The sequence below is a fragment of the Budorcas taxicolor genome, chromosome 19 (genome assembly GCF_023091745.1).
Source record: "Budorcas taxicolor isolate Tak-1 chromosome 19, Takin1.1, whole genome shotgun sequence".
NCBI lineage: Eukaryota > Metazoa > Chordata > Mammalia > Artiodactyla > Bovidae > Budorcas > Budorcas taxicolor.
Genome location: NC_068928.1, coordinates 33,784,981 through 33,805,222, shown reverse-complemented (window position 1 = coordinate 33,805,222; position 20,242 = coordinate 33,784,981). Strand labels below are relative to the sequence as shown.

Genomic DNA, 20,242 nt, shown 5'->3' with positions numbered 1-20,242 from the left:
GTACTGCAGGGTGAGTGGGAGGGGCCCAGTTAGAGGGTCCAGAGATAACTCAGTGGGAGAGCAAGACACCACAGGACAAAGAGCCAATGTGAGAGCAGCCCAGGGGGCTGAGGAAGGCATAGCTGAAACGACCCTAGGGGAGGGATGACCCTGGGGGAGGGACTGCCGCGGGGGAGGGTCTTGTAGGCCATGTGTTGTGGGTGGCATCATGGGCCCCAGCAGATGCCCAGCACCACGACCGTCCACGGGAGGAAGGAGACCATCTGGGGCTCTGGGTCAGCGCCCACCACGTGCTTTCCCGGTTCCCACACTTCTGTACCCCCTGCCTGCGGCCCTGGAAGAGACCCGCTGGACCAGCAGGGGCAGTGCCAGCCTAGTTCTGTGTCTGCCACGCACCCATATGGTTTTGCTCTCCCTCCACCCTCCCCCGCCCTGTCCTTATCTTTCCCTCGTCTCCATGACGACTCACCACCTCGCTTGCCTGCATCCCAGCCTCTGCCAGGGATTCTGGGCTCAGCTCTTCTCGTCCCTCCCTCCTCCGGAGCCCTGGTTCCCGCAGTCCTGTCTCCTCCCCCTGGGGTGAGTCCAGAGGCAGCCTTCTCTTTTCCGACTGTCACATCCATTTCCCAGCCCTGCCCAGTCGTCTCCTCCGGGGAGACCACCCTCCCCCTCACCAGCCTCCACCTGCCACAGCCCCACCAGCGCTTCCAGGAGAAGAGCCATCCTCAGCACCGGCAAGGTCTCTCGGGCCTGTTCTCTGCTCTGGGACTCTTGCCCCGCCAGCCTCCCATGCCGAGGTCCGCCTTGTCAGTCATTTCCTTTTGTCACCGGCTTGGCAAACAGGCAAGGTCTTGGTCCTGAGATCTGGGGAGGAAGTGTGGGGTGGTGCTGGGAAGGGGCCCCCTTGCGGGGGATGGGTCTCCAGAGGGGGGATGGGGGCACCTAAAACCCAGGATGAAGACAGAACTCTGGATTCTCTTCTAAACAACATTTTCTGGGTTTTCTCTCCCCAATTTTCTCCAAGGAGAGAAAACGGAGCTTCATGGGGAACAGCAGCAACAGTTGGTAAGTGGAGGGCCTGGAGGCGGGTATGGGCCATGTGGGTGGGCTGGCTGGGAGCACGGAGGCCTGTCCCAGGGGAGGCAACACCGAGGCTGGCCCTGGTGGGCTGTGGAGGGAAGGTCGGGAAATCAGGTGGGTGCCTCCGGAAGCCTGTGCCAGTTCAGCCCTGGAATCTTCCGAGAGCCATCTGCCCCGCTGCGGGAGCCCCCTTATGTCCGCAGGCCCAGCGTGTTGAAGCCACTGCAGGGAGGGGGTATGGGTAGGTGGCCCCTGGAGGGACCCCTCCCCTCGAAGCAGGAGGCCGTGGGGGTGGATTTTCTTGGCATCTGTGCCAGACGCCGGCACCATCTTGTCTGCCCGTCCCTGCCTTCCTTCCTGGAGGGTTAGAAACAGGCCAGACCCGGGCGGGAACTTACCCGCGACGGCTCCATCCAGGGTTCCTCGTTTCGGGGGGCCCCTCTCACCCCTGTCTGGGGTCCCCGCACCCCGCCCCCACCGCCGCCCCCAGGTCCCACACGCCGTTCCCCAAGCTGGAGCTGGGGCTGGGGTCCCGGCCCACGGCGCCCCGCGAGCCGCCCTCCTGCTCCATCTGCCTGGAGAGGCCGCGTGAGCCCATCTCGCTGGACTGTGGCCACGACTTCTGCCCGCGGTGCTTCAGCACCCACCGCGTGCCTGGCTGCGGGCCGCCCTGCTGCCCCGAGTGCCGCAAGACCTGCAAGCGGAGGAAGGGCCTGCGGGGCCTGGGGGAGAGGATGAGGCTCCTGCCGCAGAGGCCGCTGCCTGCCGCCGCGCTGCAGGTGGCGACCTGGACCTGGAGGAGGGGGTGGGGCGGAGGAGGGGGCGGGGCGATGGAGGTGAGCATGCCGGCTTGGGCTGGGGCGACGGAGGGGCGTGGCTATGGGGCGGGGCGACGGAGGGAGCGGAGTTGGGGTGGACACGCTCCAGCCTGGTGCTCAGGGAGCCTAGTCTCTGGGCCCAGGAGACCTGCGCTGTGCGGGCTGAGCCGCTGCTGCTGGTGCGGATCAACGCTTCGGGGGGCCTCATCCTGCGAATGGGCGCCATCAACCGCTGCCTGAAGCACCCGCTGGCCAGGGACACCCCCGTCTGCCTCCTTGCCGTCCTGGGAGGGCCACACTCAGGGAAGACCTTCCTCCTCAACCATCTGCTCCAGGGCCTGCCCGGCCTGGTGAGCGCGGGGCCGGGAGGGGGCTGGGGGACAGGACCAGGGTCCCAGGCGGGTTTGGCGAAGGGAGCAGGGCCGGATGGTCCAAAGCTGCTCTGCTTCTCTGCCCCTCAGGCATCCGGCGAGGGCAGCTGGCCGAGGGGCGCGGGCTCCGGGCAGGGATTCCGGTGGGGAGCCAACGGCCTCTCCAGGGGCATCTGGATGTGGAGCCACCCCTTCCTGCTGGGGAAGGAGGGGAGGAAGGTGAGGGGTGAAGGGACAGAGGGGTCCAGGCCGATTCGGGCAGTGCGGGGGGTGGGGAGCAGAGAGGGTGGTGGGCAGGAAAGCTTTGGGGGCCAGGATGGGAAGGCGGGGTGGGAAGGGGCAGGGTCGGGGAGGCGCCTGGCAGGCTGACCCATGGCTGGCACTCTATGCAGGTGGCCGTGTTCCTGGTGGACACGGGGGACGTCATGAGCCCGGAGCTGAGCAGGGAAACAAGGACCCGGCTCTGCGCCCTCACCTCCATGCTGAGCTCCTACCAGGTGAGGCCCTGCCAGCTCCTCAAAGCTCTCTCCACCTTCCCAAGGCCATCTCAGCCCAGCCCGGTCCCACCAAGGAAGGTCACCTTGGCCCCAGAGCAGGTTCTGGAGGCGCCCCTGCAAGGGGGTGACCTCAGGGAAGGTGGGAATGTGGTTTGTCCTGAAGTTCGGTTGAAGTTTCCTGGGGCAGCTGAAGGTCTGTGGACCATTCTTGGGCCTGCCCCCCACCCCACCAAGGTCAGGCTAGTCCTGCCCCATTGCAGGGTGCAAGGGGTTCCCCTCCCCGGCTGATCCCTCCCACATCCTGAGCCTCACGGCTCACCTGAGGGTCCTCCCTTGCCCGGGTCCTTCCTTGCCCGGGTCCTCCCAGTGTCTCCTTGTCGTCACAGCCCCTCCCGCACCTTGTTCTCCTTGGTTGCAGATCCTCACAGCCTCTCAGGAGCTGAAGGACACAGACCTGGAGCACCTGGAGGTGAGGGGATGGCTGGCCTGGGGCTGCTCCCTGTCTCTGTGTTGACCGTGAGGCAGGGGACTGGGCAGCTGGAATCGAGTGCTGCCCGGCTCTGCCCCAGGGTTTCGTGACCTGGAGCAGGGCTGTGGGCTGGGGGCTGAGGAGAGGCCTGAGGGTCCTAGGCTGGGAGTTGGGAGGGTGTCCTCCAGGGGCTGGGAGGCACATCTTTGGAGTGGTCCAGTCGTGACCCCTGTGCCCTGTCCCCAGACGTTTGTCCACGTGGCCGAGGTGATGGGCAGACACTATGGCATGGTGCCAATCCAGGTGAGAGCCCATCTCTGGACTTGGAGCCCAGATCCCGACGCCCCAGCTGCTGCTGTCAGCATCCCTTCTCTTCCAGCACCTGGACCTCTTAGTTCATGACTCCTCCCACCCTAGCAAGGCTTGGCAGGGTCACATGGGCGACGTCATCCAGGTGAGGGAGGGGACAGAGGGCCAGGCAGATGGGGCAGGTATGGGGAGCTAGCTCAGAGTGCTCCCCCTCCTTTAGAAATCATCCGGCAAGTACCCCAAGGTCCAGGGGCTGCTCCAAGGGAGGAGAGCCCGCTGCTACCTCCTGCCGGCTCCTGGGCGGCGGTGGGCGAGCCGAGGCCATGGAAGCTCAGGCGGTGAGTGTCCCTGGAGCAGGGACTCCCTGGCCTGCCCTCTTCCAGGCGCCCAGCCTGATACCCTCTCTCCTCCTAAAGCCGGTCCTGCTCCGGGCTCCTCTGCATGAGGGATCTCTTCCTCAGACACAGATGATGATGCCGGCCGCCTGCGCGCCTATGTGGCTGACGTGCTGAGTGCGGCCCCCCAGCACGCCAAGAGCCGCTGCCCAGGCTACTGGAGCGAAGGGCGCCCCGCAGCCCGGGGGGACCGACGCCTGCTCACAGGGCAGCAGCTGGCTCAGGAGGTCAAGGTGTGAAAGCCCCCTGGAGCCCTGGACACCTGCTGCCCCTGCACCCCCTGACCCCCCACCGCTGTCTCTACAGAACCTCTCGGGCTGGATGGGAAGGACAGGGCCCAGCTGCGCCTCCCCGGACGAGGTACGGGGCCGAGGGGAGGACTTGGGGGTGGGGGAGATGGGCTGGACTCCTCTGGATGGAGCCGGGCAACCAGCAGGGGACAGGGGCAAAGGAGGGAGGCAGCCGGGTTTTCCCCCTGGACAGATGGCCGCTCAGCTGCACGACCTGCGGACGGTGGAAGCTGCCAAGAAGGAGTTTGAGGAATACGTGCGGCAGCAGGTGAGCCTGGCCTGCTGGGAGCCTGGGTGTCCTGCAGCAGAGGAGCCAGGCATCGTATAGGAGGAGCCCAGGCGGGGGTCTGGTGGGAGGTACTTGGCTCCGGGTCAGGCCCCTTCTTCCTCCTCCATCACAGGATGCAGCCACCAAGCGCATATTCTCTGCGCTCCGGGTACTGCCGGACACCATGCGGAACCTCCTGTCAGCCCAGAAGGACACGCTGCTGGCCCGGCACGGGGCAACCTTGCTGTGCACCGGGAGGGAGCAGACCTTAGAGGCCCTGGAGGCCGAGCTGCAGGCCGAGGCCAAGGCCTTCATGGACTCCTACACCGTGCGCTTCTGTGGCCACCTGGCCGCCGTCGGCGGCGCAGTGGGCGCGGGGCTCATGGGCCTGGCAGGGGGCGTGGTGGGCGCTGGCATGGCCGCAGCGGCGCTGGCCGCAGAGGCTGGGATGGTGGCAGCAGGAGCCGCGGTAGGGGCCACAGGGGCGGCCGTGGTTGGGGGAGGTGTGGGTGCCGGGCTGGCGGCCACGGTGGGCTGCATGGAGAAGGAGGAAGACGAGAGGGTGCAGGAGGGGGACCGGGAGCCCCTGCTGCAGGAGGAGTGACCCCCGCCCGGATGCTCCAGGGCTGGATGCTGGGGGGAGGGGCGGATGTGGGAGAGGGCTGGGGGTGCTGATCCGAGGGCCCCTGTGTACCACACTATCCTACGGCCCATCTGGGCGGTGACAGAATCACAGTCACCAAGAAAGCAAGAGGGCCCAGGGCTGGGAGGGGCCTGAACAAAGCCTTGGGCTGTTTCTGTCCCAGACAGTCCCAGACCTGCCTCTCTTCCTAGATGAACAGGCCCAGGGTCTCCCACCAAGAGCGTGACCCACCCTCTCCACCCTGGCTGCTTTCCTGGGACTGCAGCAGGGCTGGGCGGGCGCCATTCTGAAGCCTCCCCTTCAGAGACGGAAGCAGCCCCGGGATGGAGGGTCCTGGTGATCAGGATCAGGAGCCCCGAAGAGGGGCTGAGAATGGGACGGGTGCCCCCACCCCAGGTGGCACACAGTGGCCTAACCCCAGAGCAGAGACTCCTCCCAAAGTTACCCCAGCAGAACGGGGCCTGCCCCTCCTCCGGCAGCCCCAGGGAGCCTGCACGCTCCCTGAGAGCAGGGCTCCTTACGTGTCCCTCGTGGTTGTGCCCTTTGTCCAGCCTGGTCAGTGCCCACGTTCTCTATGGAATGCCGTCCCAGCAACAGGTCAGAACCAAAGAAAAACACCAGTAGTTGTTGAATTACACCAACAGCCCTCATTGCAGATTCTAGGAAAGTCCTGGGGGGACAGGTCCACGGACCACACCGCCCCCTGACCCTGGGGGAGACCCCTTGGGCCCGATGGCAGGAGACCTGAATGCAGCCCTACGACAAGCCCGAGGAGAACGGGAGAGCCCCACGAGGAGGCTTCTAGGCTATTAAACTGTGAAGGATTAATGGGTGCATCATACAAAAAATAAAACGTGTGTGCTCGAGTGTCAGCGTCCCAGTAAATCATTGAAGCAGCTCTAGAGCTCAGCCTCCACGGGGCTTTGGGGACTGGGCAGTGAGCCCAGGCGCTCCATGACGGGGACCTGCAGACAGGAAGAGGGGCCAAAATCCAGAGACCTGGGGGCCAAGGGCTTGTCCGCCCACTATGACTGGGTCCCGCTCCCATCGTCTCTCCCACCTCGCTGGCCCTGGGGAAGGTTGTCACTTGGTTTCCATCTAAGGGTGGAGGTGGACGGGGAGTGACTACTGGAGCCGGAGGCAGGAGGAGCCGGGACCTCTCTGCAGGGCAGCACCTGGCCATCATCTGCTGCCCTGGTTCTGCCCAGCCCGCACTCAGCAGGACAGCAACTGAGTCTGCGTCGGAACCCTGTCCTTTGCAGATGCAAACCCAGAGAGGGGACATCTCAGCTGACACTGCCCTGGTGGCTGATGGCAGGAGAGCCTCCAAACTCCTGACCCCTAGCTGGTGTCCCTCTGCCGAACTGAGAGATTCCTTTAGGGTCAGCTGTGCTGAAATTGAGGTGTCAGGACCAGCTCTGGGAAGCAGTGTCTGGAGACAGACAGAAGGGCATGGTCTGGGATCCAACTCCACAGCAGAAGTCAGAGAAATCCCAATGCCCGGCCTGGGACTGGTGGAGATGGAGGGCCGGGGTGACTCTGGAACTTCTAGGGTTGGGGCTAGAAGTGAAGGCAGGGCCCAGAACATGTGTGTTTGTCGAGGACAGTTTCTGGAAGCATCTCATTGGGTTGTTCCCTTGTCATCCAGTGGACACACAGGCTACAGAGCCTCGCAGGCTTTGGGGTTCGCAGGCTCAGGATGTAGGGGAGTCTCCGAGGAGTCAGGAAGGGAGGGGGCGGTCTAGCTGGAAGCTCCCTCCCCTGGGGCTGCAAGGAACTGCAGTGCGCCGCACCCACTGCTTTCTGGACAGAAGGGAGACTTCCTAGTGGGCCAGGCAAGCACTCTGCAGAGGCCGGATGGATCACATTGAGCCACATTTCCCTTGTGTCTTACAGCTCTTTGAGCGTCTCCCCAGAGCCTGGGGCCCACCTGGGGCATAAAGGACATCGAGGGCCCGCTTTTATCAGAAGTTCAGAGAAATGCTGCGTCTCCATTGAGAAAACTAGTCAGAGATGAGCTGGGCCTCGAACACACAATCTCTGATGCCAAATTTGTTGCTCAGGTAAGCCCACATCACTCCCTCCCCCAACCCAGATCCTGCGATCAGGCCTCTCCAACACTGGTTCTGTAATTCACAAGAGCCCAGGGACTGTGTTGAGACCTCGAAGCCTGGTTGGTTGTAACCTTTCTCTCTTGTGAAGGTAACTGATTCCACGTTCTTCGGGTGACTAGTGTCAGGTTAGAGATCTGGCTGGGGACTTGGCCTGTGGTGCTTGCTTCTGGAGCCTCCTGGTGCTGAAGCTGGCCACAGAGGGAGGGAAGCTGCGTCCTTGGGCCCCCTCCCCACCCCCGAGCCCCCAGGTCATACTCTGAAACCCTCGTGCCCAGTGTGTGGTATTAGCGGGTGAGGCTTTTGGGAGGGATTAGGTCTTGAGGGTGCAGCTCTCATGTATGGGGTTAGTGTCCTTGTCAGAGATGAACAGACCTGGCAGAGCCCCCAGCCCCTTCCACGTGTGAGGGCCCAGCTGGCTATGCTCCAGCAAGTGGGCCCTCCCCAGCTGCAACAGCGTGTCCGCTGGCCCCAGGAGCTTGGACTTTCAACTCCTCAAGCATGAGGAATAAACGCTGCCCCTTCTGTGGATTTTATTACAGCAGTCCCTTTATGTTGACGTTTCTGGGAAGAAAAATCTCTGAGTTTTAATTCTGGTAAAAAGCTTATTTTGGGCTTCCCATGTGGCTGAATGGTAAAGAATCCACCTGCCAAAGCAGGAGACACTAGAGGCACAGGTTCAATCCTTGGGTGGGGAAGATCCCCTGGAGGAGGAAATGGCTACCCACTCCAGTATTCTTGCCTGGAGAATCCCATGGACAGAGGAGCCTGGTGGGCTACAGTCCGTGGGGTCACAAAGAGTCGGACACGACTGAAGCAACTGAGCATGCAGGCAAAAAGCTTATTTAGCCTTTAAAAACATTCATACCTATCAACAGGACAGAGGAAGAATTTACAAATATGAATTTTCTCTAGGAAAAGTCTTAAGGGAGGGGGGCAAAAAGAGCTCTTCCCTTTGATAACCAGGGAAAATTCAGTCTTACATTTATTCACCCTCCAGATTTTCCCCTTTTGTTGTTATTTTAGAGCAATGAGACAGGCTGGGACCCCGGACTATTTCCCAGAGCGCTTGCACCTGGACAAACGTGAGGGCACACACGTGGGGGCAATCATGAACAATGAGCTGGGGAAGCCATAAACCAACCACCATGGCTGAGGTGCGGGAGCTAAAGCTGGGCGCTGGGGAAGATCTCTGTGCACTGCCCCACCCAGGGGGCGGGCAGACCGCTCAAGCCGCCCCCTGGCCCCACCCGCCCTAGTTAAGGGCCCAGCCCGCCCCTAAGAGCCACAAAGCCGCCTGTTGCTTGTCCCCACTGCGCATGTGGCAGGAGCTCCAATAAGCCTCACCTGAATTTCTTATCCGGCCTCATCGATTTCTGTTGATCAAAGAGTCCAAGGACTCGGGTCAGTGCTATACTTGGTGACCACCCTGGTGGGCTGTCTGTGGGGCCTTTGCTTCTTCCCTGGGAGAGGATGCAGGCACCTCCGGGACCACTGAACAAGCTTCCCTGAGCGGCCGGGACCCCGTGTTTCAGCGTCTCCCGTTCAGTAAGTCTGCTTCCTCACCCCAGGGCCTCGGCACCGGTGCTCAGGCACAACTTCTCTCCCCTTTGTCCCAGCCCTCTCCTGACCTCTCTCATCTCCTGCTCCTGTCCTCTTCTTCCACGGCGGTGGACGACGGGCAGCTACAGCTTTTCTCAGCCGCGACAGCTGCTACCTCTGGCCAGCAGCGGTCACCTGTCGAGGGACAGACAGGCAGGAGACATGTGACTGGCTGGTGTCCAGGCTCCATCACCCCAGGGGGCAGTGGACAGGGTACTCAGCCCTTTCTGGAAGCGAAGGGACTGGTGCTTGAATAGACACCCACCGCCTGGGTTGAAATGGCAACTTCTCTCTCTCTGTCTTTTCCGTCCCTCCTCCCCCCATTGGTTCTCACACCCACACTGCCGTCCCTCTCACTCTGGACACTCCCTGTGGGGTCACATTTTCATGACCCCCCCAGTGCTTTTCTGTCCCCAGCTCCCGCCAGCAGGAGGGGCATCTAAGAGGGGAGCAGGGCTGCACAGACTCCTCCAGGGACAACGTGCGGTGACCTCATCTTCTTGTCTGTAATAGACAGTGTCTGTTGCTGCTACATGTTAAGGCTTGAGCAGTGAGTTTAAAGGGGTCTGTGTTTCATGGGGTTTTGTCTGTCCAGCTTCTCCTGTGCGTCTCTGCTGGGCTCAAATCCAGCACGTGAGGCTTGAAATGCAAGCACAGCCCATGTGGCCTGAGACTCCCGCCTTGGGTGACTTAGTCGGACTTCAGAGAATTAACCTGTTGATTAAAATAGAGTCCAAGGGGCTTCCCTGGTGGTCCAGTGATTAAGAATTCGCCTGCTAATGCAGAAGATGCCGGTTCAATCCCTGGTCCAGGAAGACCCACATACCATGAAGGAACTAAGCCTGCACCAACGATTGAGCCCGGGTGCAGCGACTGCAGAGGCCGAGCGCCTGGAGCCTGTGCCGCGCGAGAGAAGCCCCTGCAACGGAAAGCCTGTGCACCACAGTGGAGAGCAGCCCCTACTCACAAACCTGGAGACAGCCCACCAGCAACAAAGGCCCAGCACAGCCAAAAATAACTAAGTAAATAAATATATTTTTTAAAGCAGAATCTATTTTAAAAAAGAAATTAAAAATAAAGAGTTCAAACACCTGGGTCAGTAACAGCAACACTACAATTTCTAATGACCTCCGTTGCTATTTCTACCTTTCTTGTATTTTGCAGCCATTGGAATTTTCAGCCATTCTGTAAATACAATGCCAAGTAATTATCAGAATCCCAATGGGATGAATTAGAGAAGTCAGTACAATACATGATTTGAGGAGAAATCTTTAATGCATACCAGTGTTAAACACTTAAATTCTTGATTATGTGAGGGAGGAAAAAGCATCTTTTCTTTTGCTGTATATCTGTTAAAAGCAAGATGACATTCTCAAAATGGAGTCACTGATGCTGAGCTCCACATCACCAAACTTCACTTAATTACCGTTTTAGACTCTCCCCGAAATAGGATCTTAAACCAGGGAAACAGGAATTGCCTGGTCGATACCAGTGAGGTCACACTGGCCTGGTGGACCCCAGCTTCCCCTACAGGGAAGTGACCTCTCAACTACCACCTCACTTTTCAGCCCAGTGTGACTTCCTGTTCCTGCCCCTTCTGCCTGTGAAAGTCTTGCCCTCTGTACAGTTCCTCGGAGCTCCTGCCAGAGGCAATGCCATCTAATTCATAAGTCATTGAACAAAGCCAGTAAGATCTTTAAAACTGTATGCAGTTGAATTTTGTTTAACATACTTGTCTGCGTTCTCAGCTGGGAGCCATGCAACAAAAGCCAGATGAACAAGAGAAAAGCACACAGATTTATTTAATGTAAGTTGTCTGGGATGCGGGAGCCTCGGTAAGGAAACAGAAGCCTGAAGAGGTGGTTACACCTGTGTGTTTTTAGAGAAACATGCTAGAACCAGAAAGGGTACGACTCGCTCCGTGGATTAGCGGCGGGGGGAGGGGGCTCCACAATGCCTGTCCGTACTCTTTCCTCCCCTCCTCACTCATCGAGGAAACAAGGGGCTCCTTTCCTCCAGCTGTGGGAGGGGTCCCCTCTCACACGACAGCGTTATGAGAGTCAGAAACTGCTTCCTGAACCTGCCATTTCTCAAATCCCTTCATCTTAAAATATTCAGTGTGCCAAGGCGCCAAATTCTGGGGCAGTGTGTCCTGAATCCCGCTGATAAGCAGCGTGCAAAATCCCCCTTCTGGTGCACGTTAGTTTTACAAACCATATTCACTGTTGCTCACACTTTCACACGATCAACTATTTGAGTATCATTCTGTTGCTCACAGTCCCACCCAATCTTTCTTTGCTCGAACCACACAGCCTGTGGAACTTCCCGGACCGGGGTGGAACCCAAGTCCCCTGCAGTGGAAGGGCAGAGTCTTAACTCCTGGACCACTCAATGCTAACCTTAGGAACAGTGTAACTCCAGGGCCTGATAGTTGGAACATGCTAACATTTTCTCTTGTAAGAACCAACACATTTGTCCCAAGATCCCCGTGATCACACAAGAAGCTTCACACTTCCGTGATAACTTTGGCCCTTAAGTAAGTTTCTGTCATCCTAAATGTTTCCCAGACACAAAGGAAAAGACACCCATGGCCATCACCCAGTACTGACACATCTCGTGAGGTGCCCTTAGGAGGTTCAGGCTCAGCCTCCACGGCTCTTGAGTCTCAGGACTGACCCCCTGGGGGCCATTTCCCACACCAGTCGCTGTGTGATTACAGCCAGTCTGAGCTGTCTGTGCTGGTGATGTTCTCAGAGCCACAGTGAGGCCACAGGCTCAGCTGCATTATGGTTGAGTGACCTCTGAGTCCTTGTGGGGAGTTTTTGTCCCAGTAGTATTCTGAATTTCCCCCATTTCCATTCCAATTGTGTTTGTTTTAGTAATTGTCTCAAAGTACTAAGTTTACTAATCAAAATACTAACATCAAAAAGCATCAGCTAGGACTTACCTGGTGGCGCAATGGATGAGAATCCACTTGCGAACGCAGGGGACATGGGTTTGATGCTCAGTTGGGACGATCCCCTGGAGGAGGGCACGGCAATTCACTCCAGTATTCTTGCCCGGAGAATCCCATGAACAGAGGAGCCTGGCGGGCTACAGTCCACGGGGTCACAAGAGTCGGACACGACCTAGTGGCTAAACAACATCAAGAAGCCTGTTAGTTACTTTCACTTCAACGTCGTCACAGATTACTTGTGAAGAGGGTCCAGCTTTACTTTGTGGCTACGTGAGTTGCTGGACACCTGTGCCCAGACCATGTTTGGGAACCCCAAGAAGACCATGCCTGGGGGGACACAGCAGTGTGATGGCACCTTTGTGGCCAATGAAGTGTGAGTCTTTGAGCAGCTGAGGTGTCACAGCTGTGAACAGGACACGGGGGCTGCCTGTGATGACAGACAACTCTACTAGGAAAATTTTCTCCCTGGAGTTCCAAGCAACATCAGTGATTCTAGAAAACTTGTGTCCAGTCCTCTGGGAATGTCCCTCACCTTGGAAGCATGGATCCGGCTGGGTTCTTCTCTCACGTGGAAGTTGCATCAGTGCACGTGAGGGGTCCTCCCGGGTGACAGTGCCCGTGTGGCTGGTCCCTCCAGCTCCTGCGACTCGAGGCCTCAGGGTGTCCAGGGAAAGCAGGCCTTTTGGGTATGAGTGGACCAGCCTGGGAGTCCTGTGTCCACGGGACATGGCCTCAGATCCAAGGTCACAGGCCCACTTGATATCAGTGTGTTATGTTCAGAGGGTGCAGCTCTGCTGCTGGGACGGTGGGACAAAGCTTCTAGAGTTGGGCTGGTCCACTCCACTGTCTGGTGGGCCAAGAGATTGGGGCAAACGCAGCACAATTCACCAATGACAGTGGACATAAGGCCAGCTGGGCATCCCACTGACCACGGCAGGAGACCTCACCCCTTCCAAGGCCTCAGTCTACGGGCACAACTGGTCCCAGAAGCGTCCTGGGCTTTCCTGGCAGCAGCCAGACAGACAACTCATCTCCGGTATGTGGTGGACATGATGTCCTCTGGGGAGAGCGTGGTGCCTGCAGACTCCCTCTTGGGTGGTAGACTCACATGGTTCTATGATGAGACAGCAAAGCAAGCAGGTGTGCTGAGGCACAGCAGTTGTTTTGTTGGCTGGTGGCCAGAGTTTAGTCGAGTTCATTTCATCCTTTCTCAACCCATTTGTCTGTTTCCTTTTGTGAATCATTATTTTTTCAAACGAACAGCAGTCATCTGTCACATTGCAAGAGAGAGCATCCACCGTTCAGCAGGGGCTTGGGCAGCAAAACGGCCCCCACCTCCCTGGAACCCATCCTGGGCCCCATGGATCCTGTCTGTCTGAGGGTGCTCGAGCGGTGAGGCCCCAAACAACACAGAGCCTGATTTCCTGTGAGACATTGTAGTTCCCACCATAGGCATGAATGCCCTATTTTCCCAAATTTGCCCTGTTGCATAACAAGCCCTAAACAGATGTTCACAAATACCACAGATACTTACTGCCTGTAGATTTGCTGTGAGTCCTGAGCTGGGAGCGATGGTCCAGGGGCTGCTGAGGGTTATCTCAGCTCTGGCCGCTTTCCTTTCAGGCAGAGCCTGGGCTCCTGAGGCTCCCTGGCACCTAGCACCGCTTGAAAGCTGATTTCAGCCATTTTCATCCCACACCTGGTTCAGCAGAGGATGGGAGCAAACCTGAACTCGGGACGGTGACATCGGGTGAGTCAGACCGGGCCTGCTGGCTTCCTCAGCGGCCCTCGTGTCGCCTGCCTGGCTGTGGCCCAGGGTCCGGTGAGAGAGCTCAGGGCTGGCTGGTGATGCTCCTCCACAGCTCGTGGACGGGCGCCTGCAGCACTGGGTGTCATGCACCTGAAAGGGGTCTGTCAGGGCGCGTACGATATGCAAAGTCCAGTGACCCAAAGCGGACTCGGGCCTTTTTGGTCCACGTGTCTGCTGCCACCACAGCATGAGGCTAGTTCCAGCAGCGCCGGGAAGTGGGCTGTGGGCCTGGAGTCTGTTAAACTCTGCTTCCTGTTCTGTGAAGTTCTGTGGATTAGCTGCAGACTGGTCAGGAGTGTCGAGTCGTTCTTCTAGACGCAGCATTGGGACGTTTTTCTCTGCAGCTGGGGAATCCGTCCCTGAGAATCCACTTTGACATTAAAGCTACTCCAGGTGTGTGTGATTCAGTGGTTGCTCAGAATAGCTTTTTTTATTCTTTTACGTTGAACTGTGTCTTTATATTGAGGGTGGGTTTCTTATGGGCAACATGTTTTGAGTTTGTTTTTTTTTACCCATTTTGATAGTATCTGTTTTTTGTTTGCAGCATTTAGGCTATTTATATTTAAAATAGTTGTTGATGGGATGTACCTTCGTGTGGTCTTCTTCATGGTTCCTGTGCTTAGAGTTCCTTGAGCTTCTTGGATCTGTTGGTTTCTATCAAATTTGAAATTTAGGACATTGCTCTTCATATAGTTTGTCCTGCTCCCTCTCATTCTAGGATTCCAATGGCACATATGCTGCATTAGTTGATGTTGCCCTGATGTTCTTTTTTTCCTCTCTCTTCATGCTTTCCCTGTCTTTTCTTCTCCGATCTTTTCTCTGTAATGCCTACTCTGCTAGTAGTCCCAGCTAGTCTTTCTTTTTTAAAAAAATTCTCCAATTTGTCTCCTGGTCCTCTGCATTCTCCAGCACACAGGGCATCTTTATGATGCTGTTTGTACGTCTTTGTCTAAGAAGTCCATCATCTCTGTCACACATCTGCAATTTTCTCCTGGCTGTGGGTAATATTGCTGATAATCCCTGGTGGCTCAGTGGTAAAGAATCCACCCGCCAGTGGAGGAGACATGGGTTTGATCCCTGGGTTGGGAAGATCCCCTGAAGAAGGAAATGGCAATCCACTCCAATATTCTTGCCTGGAGAATTCCATGGACAGAGGAGCTTGGTGGGCTACAGTCCATGGGGTCACAAAGAGTCGAGTGAGACTAAACAGCAACAACAATGGGTAATATCTTCCTGCTTTTTTTTCATGCTTTTTGATTTAAAAAAAAATTAAATATTTTAAAAACATACAGGAGCTTCCCTGGGGTCCAGTGGCTAAGACTTTGCCTTCCACTGCAGGGGATGAGGGTGTGATCCCTGGTCGAGGAAATTTCATATGTCATGAGGTGTGGCCAAAAAAAGAAAAAAAGAAAAATCCAACATGCAAGCTTTAAAAATATATATATGTATAACGTAAGTTTACCATTTTTATCATCTTAAAGTGCACCATTTGGTGGCCTTAAGTTATATTCAGGAGCCATCACCACCATCCATCTCCAGACTATTTTCATCTTGCACAACTGAGACTCTATACCCATTAAACACTGACTCCCCCTCCCCACTCTTCCCAGCCCCTGGAAACCACCTTTCTACTTTGTCTCTAGAAATCTGATAATTCTAGGAACCTCCCATGGGTGAAATTGCACAGTATTTGTCCTTCCGTGACTGGCTTATGTCATGGGGCGTAATGTCTTCAAGGTTCATCCGTGTTGTAGCATGTTTCAAAATTCCCTTCCTTTTTCAGTCATGCCTATTGACTTTTAGTTGGATGCTTGACATTGTGACTTTTATAAAGTCTTTGGGTCCCAGATGTTGTTTAATTCCTTTAAAGAGTCTGAGGTTTTCTGGGAACAAATAACTTGAAAGGATCAAACTGATCCCTGGTAGCTTCACTGTGTTCTGGAAAAAAACGCAACAGTCTTTCAAGGAAGACAGTACTTGGCCTCATGTATTACAAGGTTTTTCCATGGTGGAAATTTCCCCATCCTGAGCGAGTGCCAGTTGTTCAGTCTGCAAGTTCCACATCAGATTTCTGGGTGAAAAACCTCAGAGGCACTAAGCAAACGATCAGTTTGAAATACCATATTGGTATCAGTGAAATCTAAAAACACAAGTCCAGTGGGCTCATTCCTATTGTAATAAATGCGGATTATACTCCCAGTATAATACAGGCTTCACTGGGATGTTATGTGGATATTCTAACTTATCCTGTATACTCTGAGTAATTGTTAGAGGTTTCCAGATATTTAACCACCCCTCCAGTCACTCATACATCCTAGAAAGAACATCCAGCAGCTTCTAAGACAAAATTAACACCAGCTATTTAAAAAGAAACTTCCAGAAGGAATCTGATTCCCTTTCCACGCATACTCCACAGAATACAATTCCCACAAAGGGAATAAAACAACTAGAAAAAGTGGTGCAGGCGTGTCTCTAACCTTTACAGAAGTCGTAAATGATGTCACATGTTCTGAATGCCTAATAAACCGATCTAAAGGCTTACACTAAAACAGGCACAGATGATGGGACAGCCTTTGACCTGCCGTTAGCCTGCTGTACAAAAATCAGTACTCCTTGTGAAGCCTACATCAGTACAGCAGGGCCGACAGAACAGTGAGTGACGGGGCTGGAAGGGAACGGGTCTGTCTGTCTAAAGCAGACCCTATGAAATTCTGGGCCCTGTGGGCTTTGAGACCTACAGGAAGTATTAAGAGTCATTTTCTTTATGTTAATTGTCTATTTTGTTGTTGGTTTGTATGTCTTTCCAGAGATTTTGTTTGCTTATTTTCGAGAGATGAATTTTTTTATTGGAGTATAATTGTTTTACAATGTTGTGTTCGTTTCTACTGTACAACACAGTGAATCAGCCATATGTATACATAATAATCCCCTGAAATCTAGTTGATTTACAGTATTGTGTTAGTTTCAGGCTTACAGCAAAGTGATTCCATTATATGTGTATATATATATATTTCAGATTATTTTCAATTATAGGTTATTACAAGTGATTGAATAGAGTTCCCTGTGCTATACAGTAAATCCTTGTTGCTTATAGATTGTATGTATAGTAGTCTGTATCTGTTAATCTCACACTCCTAATTTATCCCTCCCCCCACCTTTGGTAATCAGAAGTTTGTTCTGCTTGTCTGAGTCACTTTCTGTTTTGTATATAGATTCATGTGTATTATTCTTTATATTCCACATATAAGTGATATATGATATTGTTTGACTTCACTAAGTATAATATTCTCTAGGTCGATCCATATTGCTGCAAATGGAAATATTTCATTCTTTTTTATGACTCATACCATCTGCTAATGGGCCCTTGGGTTGTTTCCATGTCTTGGCTATTGTAAAACAATAGCCAAACCTCATTGTAGTTTTGATCCGCATTTCTCTAATATTTAATGATGCTGAGCATTTTTCATGTGCCTATTGATCATCTGTGTGTCTTCTCTGGAGAAATGTCTGTTTAGGTCTTCTGCCTGTTGGGTTGTTTTTTCCGATACTGAGGTGTATGAGTTGTCTGGATATTTTGGACATTAAGCCCCTGTCGATAGCATCATTCACACATATTTCTCCCATTCAGCAGGTTGTCTTTTTGTTTTTTCGATGGTTTCTTTTGCTGTGCACACATGTCTTGTCCAAGGTTTAAATGCTACTGCATAGCCGCTGTCACATCAGACGGTTCAACCATGCAGCCTGCAGCAGAGAGAAAAAAGGGATTAACCCTGAGTCCCCTAGAGAGTGTGTGTAACACACATGCTTCTGGTCTTAATCAACAGAGTGTTGACAAGGGTAAAAATCTGGGCATCATGAATTAATGTCCTGCGGCCTGATGTCATCTGTCTTTGGCCAAAAGCGGAACTGAGAGAGAAGAAAGCAGCTCCTGACATCTGGAGCTGATCTGACACTTGCAGCTAGATCTTAGCACGGTCACGAGCTGTCTGAGGCTCACCGCCAGGCCGTTATGTTCTGTCGGACATAAAATCCTCGCAGACGATCAGCCTCAGGGGTTACTGACGTTACTCAGAGACCAGGATAAAATGAAACACGACAAGCCCACTTAACAGCTTTGTCTAAGAACAGACACAAAGGTCACCCACAAAGTTCCCAGTCTTAGCGTGGTCCCTGCACCTGGGAGCATTCCATTCCAGAGCAGACCCAGCTTCCTCAGATGCTGCTCCAAACTGCCTACCAGCACCCAAGTCCTGCCGCAAGCTCTGCTCCACAGAGCCTCAATGATGTCACCTACAGAGGAGTCCCTGACCAGAAAGGGTTAAACACCATGTGTCACAGAGACCTCCCTGTGCTGAGCCCATCCCAGGAGCAGCATGGCACACACCCGACAGACAGACACAGGATTCTTAGACAGACACAGGCTTCTTAGACATACCTCTGTATAGAGTCACTCATGTCTGTGCCACTGGTAAACACAAGCTTCAACTTCTTTTTTTGTTTAAATTAATTCAGTACAGTTCAGTCGCTCAGTCGTGTCTGACTCTTTGCGACCCCATGAATTGCAGCACGCCAGGCCTCCCTGTCCATCACCAACTCCCGGAGTTCACTCAGACTCACGCCCATCAAGTCAGTGATGCCATTCAGCCATCTCATCCTCTGTCGTCCCCTTCTGCTCCTGCCCCCAATCCCTCTCAGCATCAGAGTCTTTTCCAATGAGTCAACTCTTCGCATGAGGTGGCCAAAGTACTGGACTTTCAGCTTTAGCATCATTCCTTCCAAAGAACACCCAGGGCTGATCTCCTTCAGAATGGACTGGTTGGATCTCCTTGCAGTCCAAGGGACTCTCAAGAGTCTTCTCCAACACCACAGTTCAAAAGCATCAATTCTTCAGCACTCAGCCTTCTTCACAGTCCAACTCTCACATCCATACATGACCACAGGAAAAACCATAGCCTTGACCAGACGGACCTTAGTCGGCAAAGTAATGTCTCTGCTTTTGAATATGCTATCTAGGTTGGTCATAGCTTTTCTTCCAAGGAGTAAGCGTCTTTTAATTTCATGGCTGCAGTCACCATCTGCAGTGATTTTGGAGCCCAAAAAAATAAAGTCTGACACTGTTACCACTGTTTCCCCATCTATTTCCCATGAAGTGATGGGACCGGCTGCCATGATCTTCATTTTCTGAATGTTGAGCTTTAAGCCAACTTTTTCACTCTCCTCTTTCACTTTCATCAAGAGGCTTTTTAGTTCCTCTTCACTTTCTGCCATAAGGGTGGTGTCATCTGCATATCTGAGGTTATTGATATTTCTCCTGGCAATCTTGATTCCAGCTTGTGCTTCTTCCAGTCCAGTGTTTCTCATGATGTACTCTGCATATAAGTTAAATAAGCAGGCTGACAATATACAGCCTTGACGTACTCCTTTTCCTATTTGGAACCAGTCTGTTGTTCCATGTCCAACTGTTGCTTCCTGACCTGCATACAGATTTCTCAAGAGGCAGGTCAGGTGATCTGGTGTTCCCATCTCTCTTAAAATTTTCCACAGTTTATTGTGATCCATACAGTCAAAGGCTTTGGCATAGTCAATAAAGCAGAAATAGATGTTTTTCTGGAACTCTCTTGCTTTTTCCATGATCCAGTGGATGTTGGCAATTTGATCTATGGTTCCTCTGCCTTTTCTAAAACCACCTTGAACATCTGGAAGTTCACGGTTCACGTATTGTTGAAGCCTGGCTTGGAGAATTTTAAGCATTACTTTACTAGCGTGTGGGAAGAGTGCAATTGTGAGGTAGTTTGAGCATTCTTTGGCATTGCCTTTCTTTGGGATTGGAATGAAAACTGACCTTTTCCAGTCCTGTGGCCACTGCTGAGTTTTCCAAATTTGCTGGCATATTGAGTGTAGCACTTTCAGAGCATCATCTTTCAGGATTTGAAATAGCTCCACTGGAATTCCATCACCTCCACTAGCTTTGTTTGTAGTGATGCTTTCTAAGGCCCACTTGACTTCACATTCCAGGATGTTTGGCTCTAGATGAGTGATCACACCATCGTGATTATCCAGGTCATGAAGATCTTTTTTGTACAGTTCTTCTGTGTATTCTTGCCCCCGCTTCTTAATATCTTCTGCTTCTGTTAGGTCCATACCATTTCTGTCCTTTCTCGAGCCCATCTTCGCATGAAATGTTCCCTTGGTATCTCTAATTTTCTTGAAGAGATCTCTAGTCTTTCCCATTCTGTTCTTTTCCTCTATTTCTTTGCATTGATTGCTGAAGAAGGCTTTCTTCTCTCTTCTTGCTATTCTTTGGAACTCCGCATTCAGATGCTTAAATCTTTCCTTTTCTCCTTTGCTTTTTGCTTCTCTTCTTTTCACAGCTATTTGTAAGGCCTCCCCAGACAGCCATTTTGCTTTTTTGCATTTATTTTCCATGGGGATGGTCTTGATCCCTGTCTCCTGTACAGTGTCACGAACCTCATTCCATAGTTCATCAGGCACTCTATCTATCAGATCTAGGCACTTAAATCTATGTCTCACTTCCACTGTATAATCATAAGGGATTTGATTTAGGTCATACCTGAATGGTCTAGCGGTTTTCCCTACTTTCTTCAATTTAAGTCTGAATTTGG

At 53.6% G+C, this 20,242-nt stretch overlaps 1 protein-coding gene across 1 annotated transcript; it reads left to right on the top strand.

Moving 5' to 3' along the window:
* Window positions 1-789: 789 nt before the first annotated feature.
* Window positions 790-5,101, top strand: RNF112 (ring finger protein 112). The gene is made up of 14 exons (XM_052657222.1): window positions 790-843; window positions 1,025-1,065; window positions 1,571-1,859; window positions 2,042-2,248; window positions 2,360-2,488; window positions 2,662-2,766; window positions 3,185-3,235; window positions 3,482-3,538; window positions 3,615-3,689; window positions 3,765-3,882; window positions 4,006-4,172; window positions 4,246-4,299; window positions 4,423-4,497; window positions 4,631-5,101. The coding sequence occupies exons 1-14, from the start codon at window positions 790-792 to the stop codon at window positions 5,099-5,101; spliced, it is 1,893 nt and encodes a 630-aa protein (XP_052513182.1).
* Window positions 5,102-20,242: the final 15,141 nt, after the last annotated feature.

Excerpts from the sequence above, each read along its gene's own strand:
- RNF112 (XM_052657222.1), top strand. The coding sequence starts at position 790 with ATGCCGAGGTCCGCCTTGTCAGTCATTTCCTTTTGTCACCGGCTTGGC. Across the intron at positions 3,539-3,614 it reads ATGGCATGGTGCCAATCCAG|CACCTGGACCTCTTAGTTCA; the intron begins GTGAGAGCCCAT and ends CTTCTCTTCCAG. Across the intron at positions 4,300-4,422 it reads GCTGCGCCTCCCCGGACGAG|ATGGCCGCTCAGCTGCACGA; the intron begins GTACGGGGCCGA and ends CCCCCTGGACAG.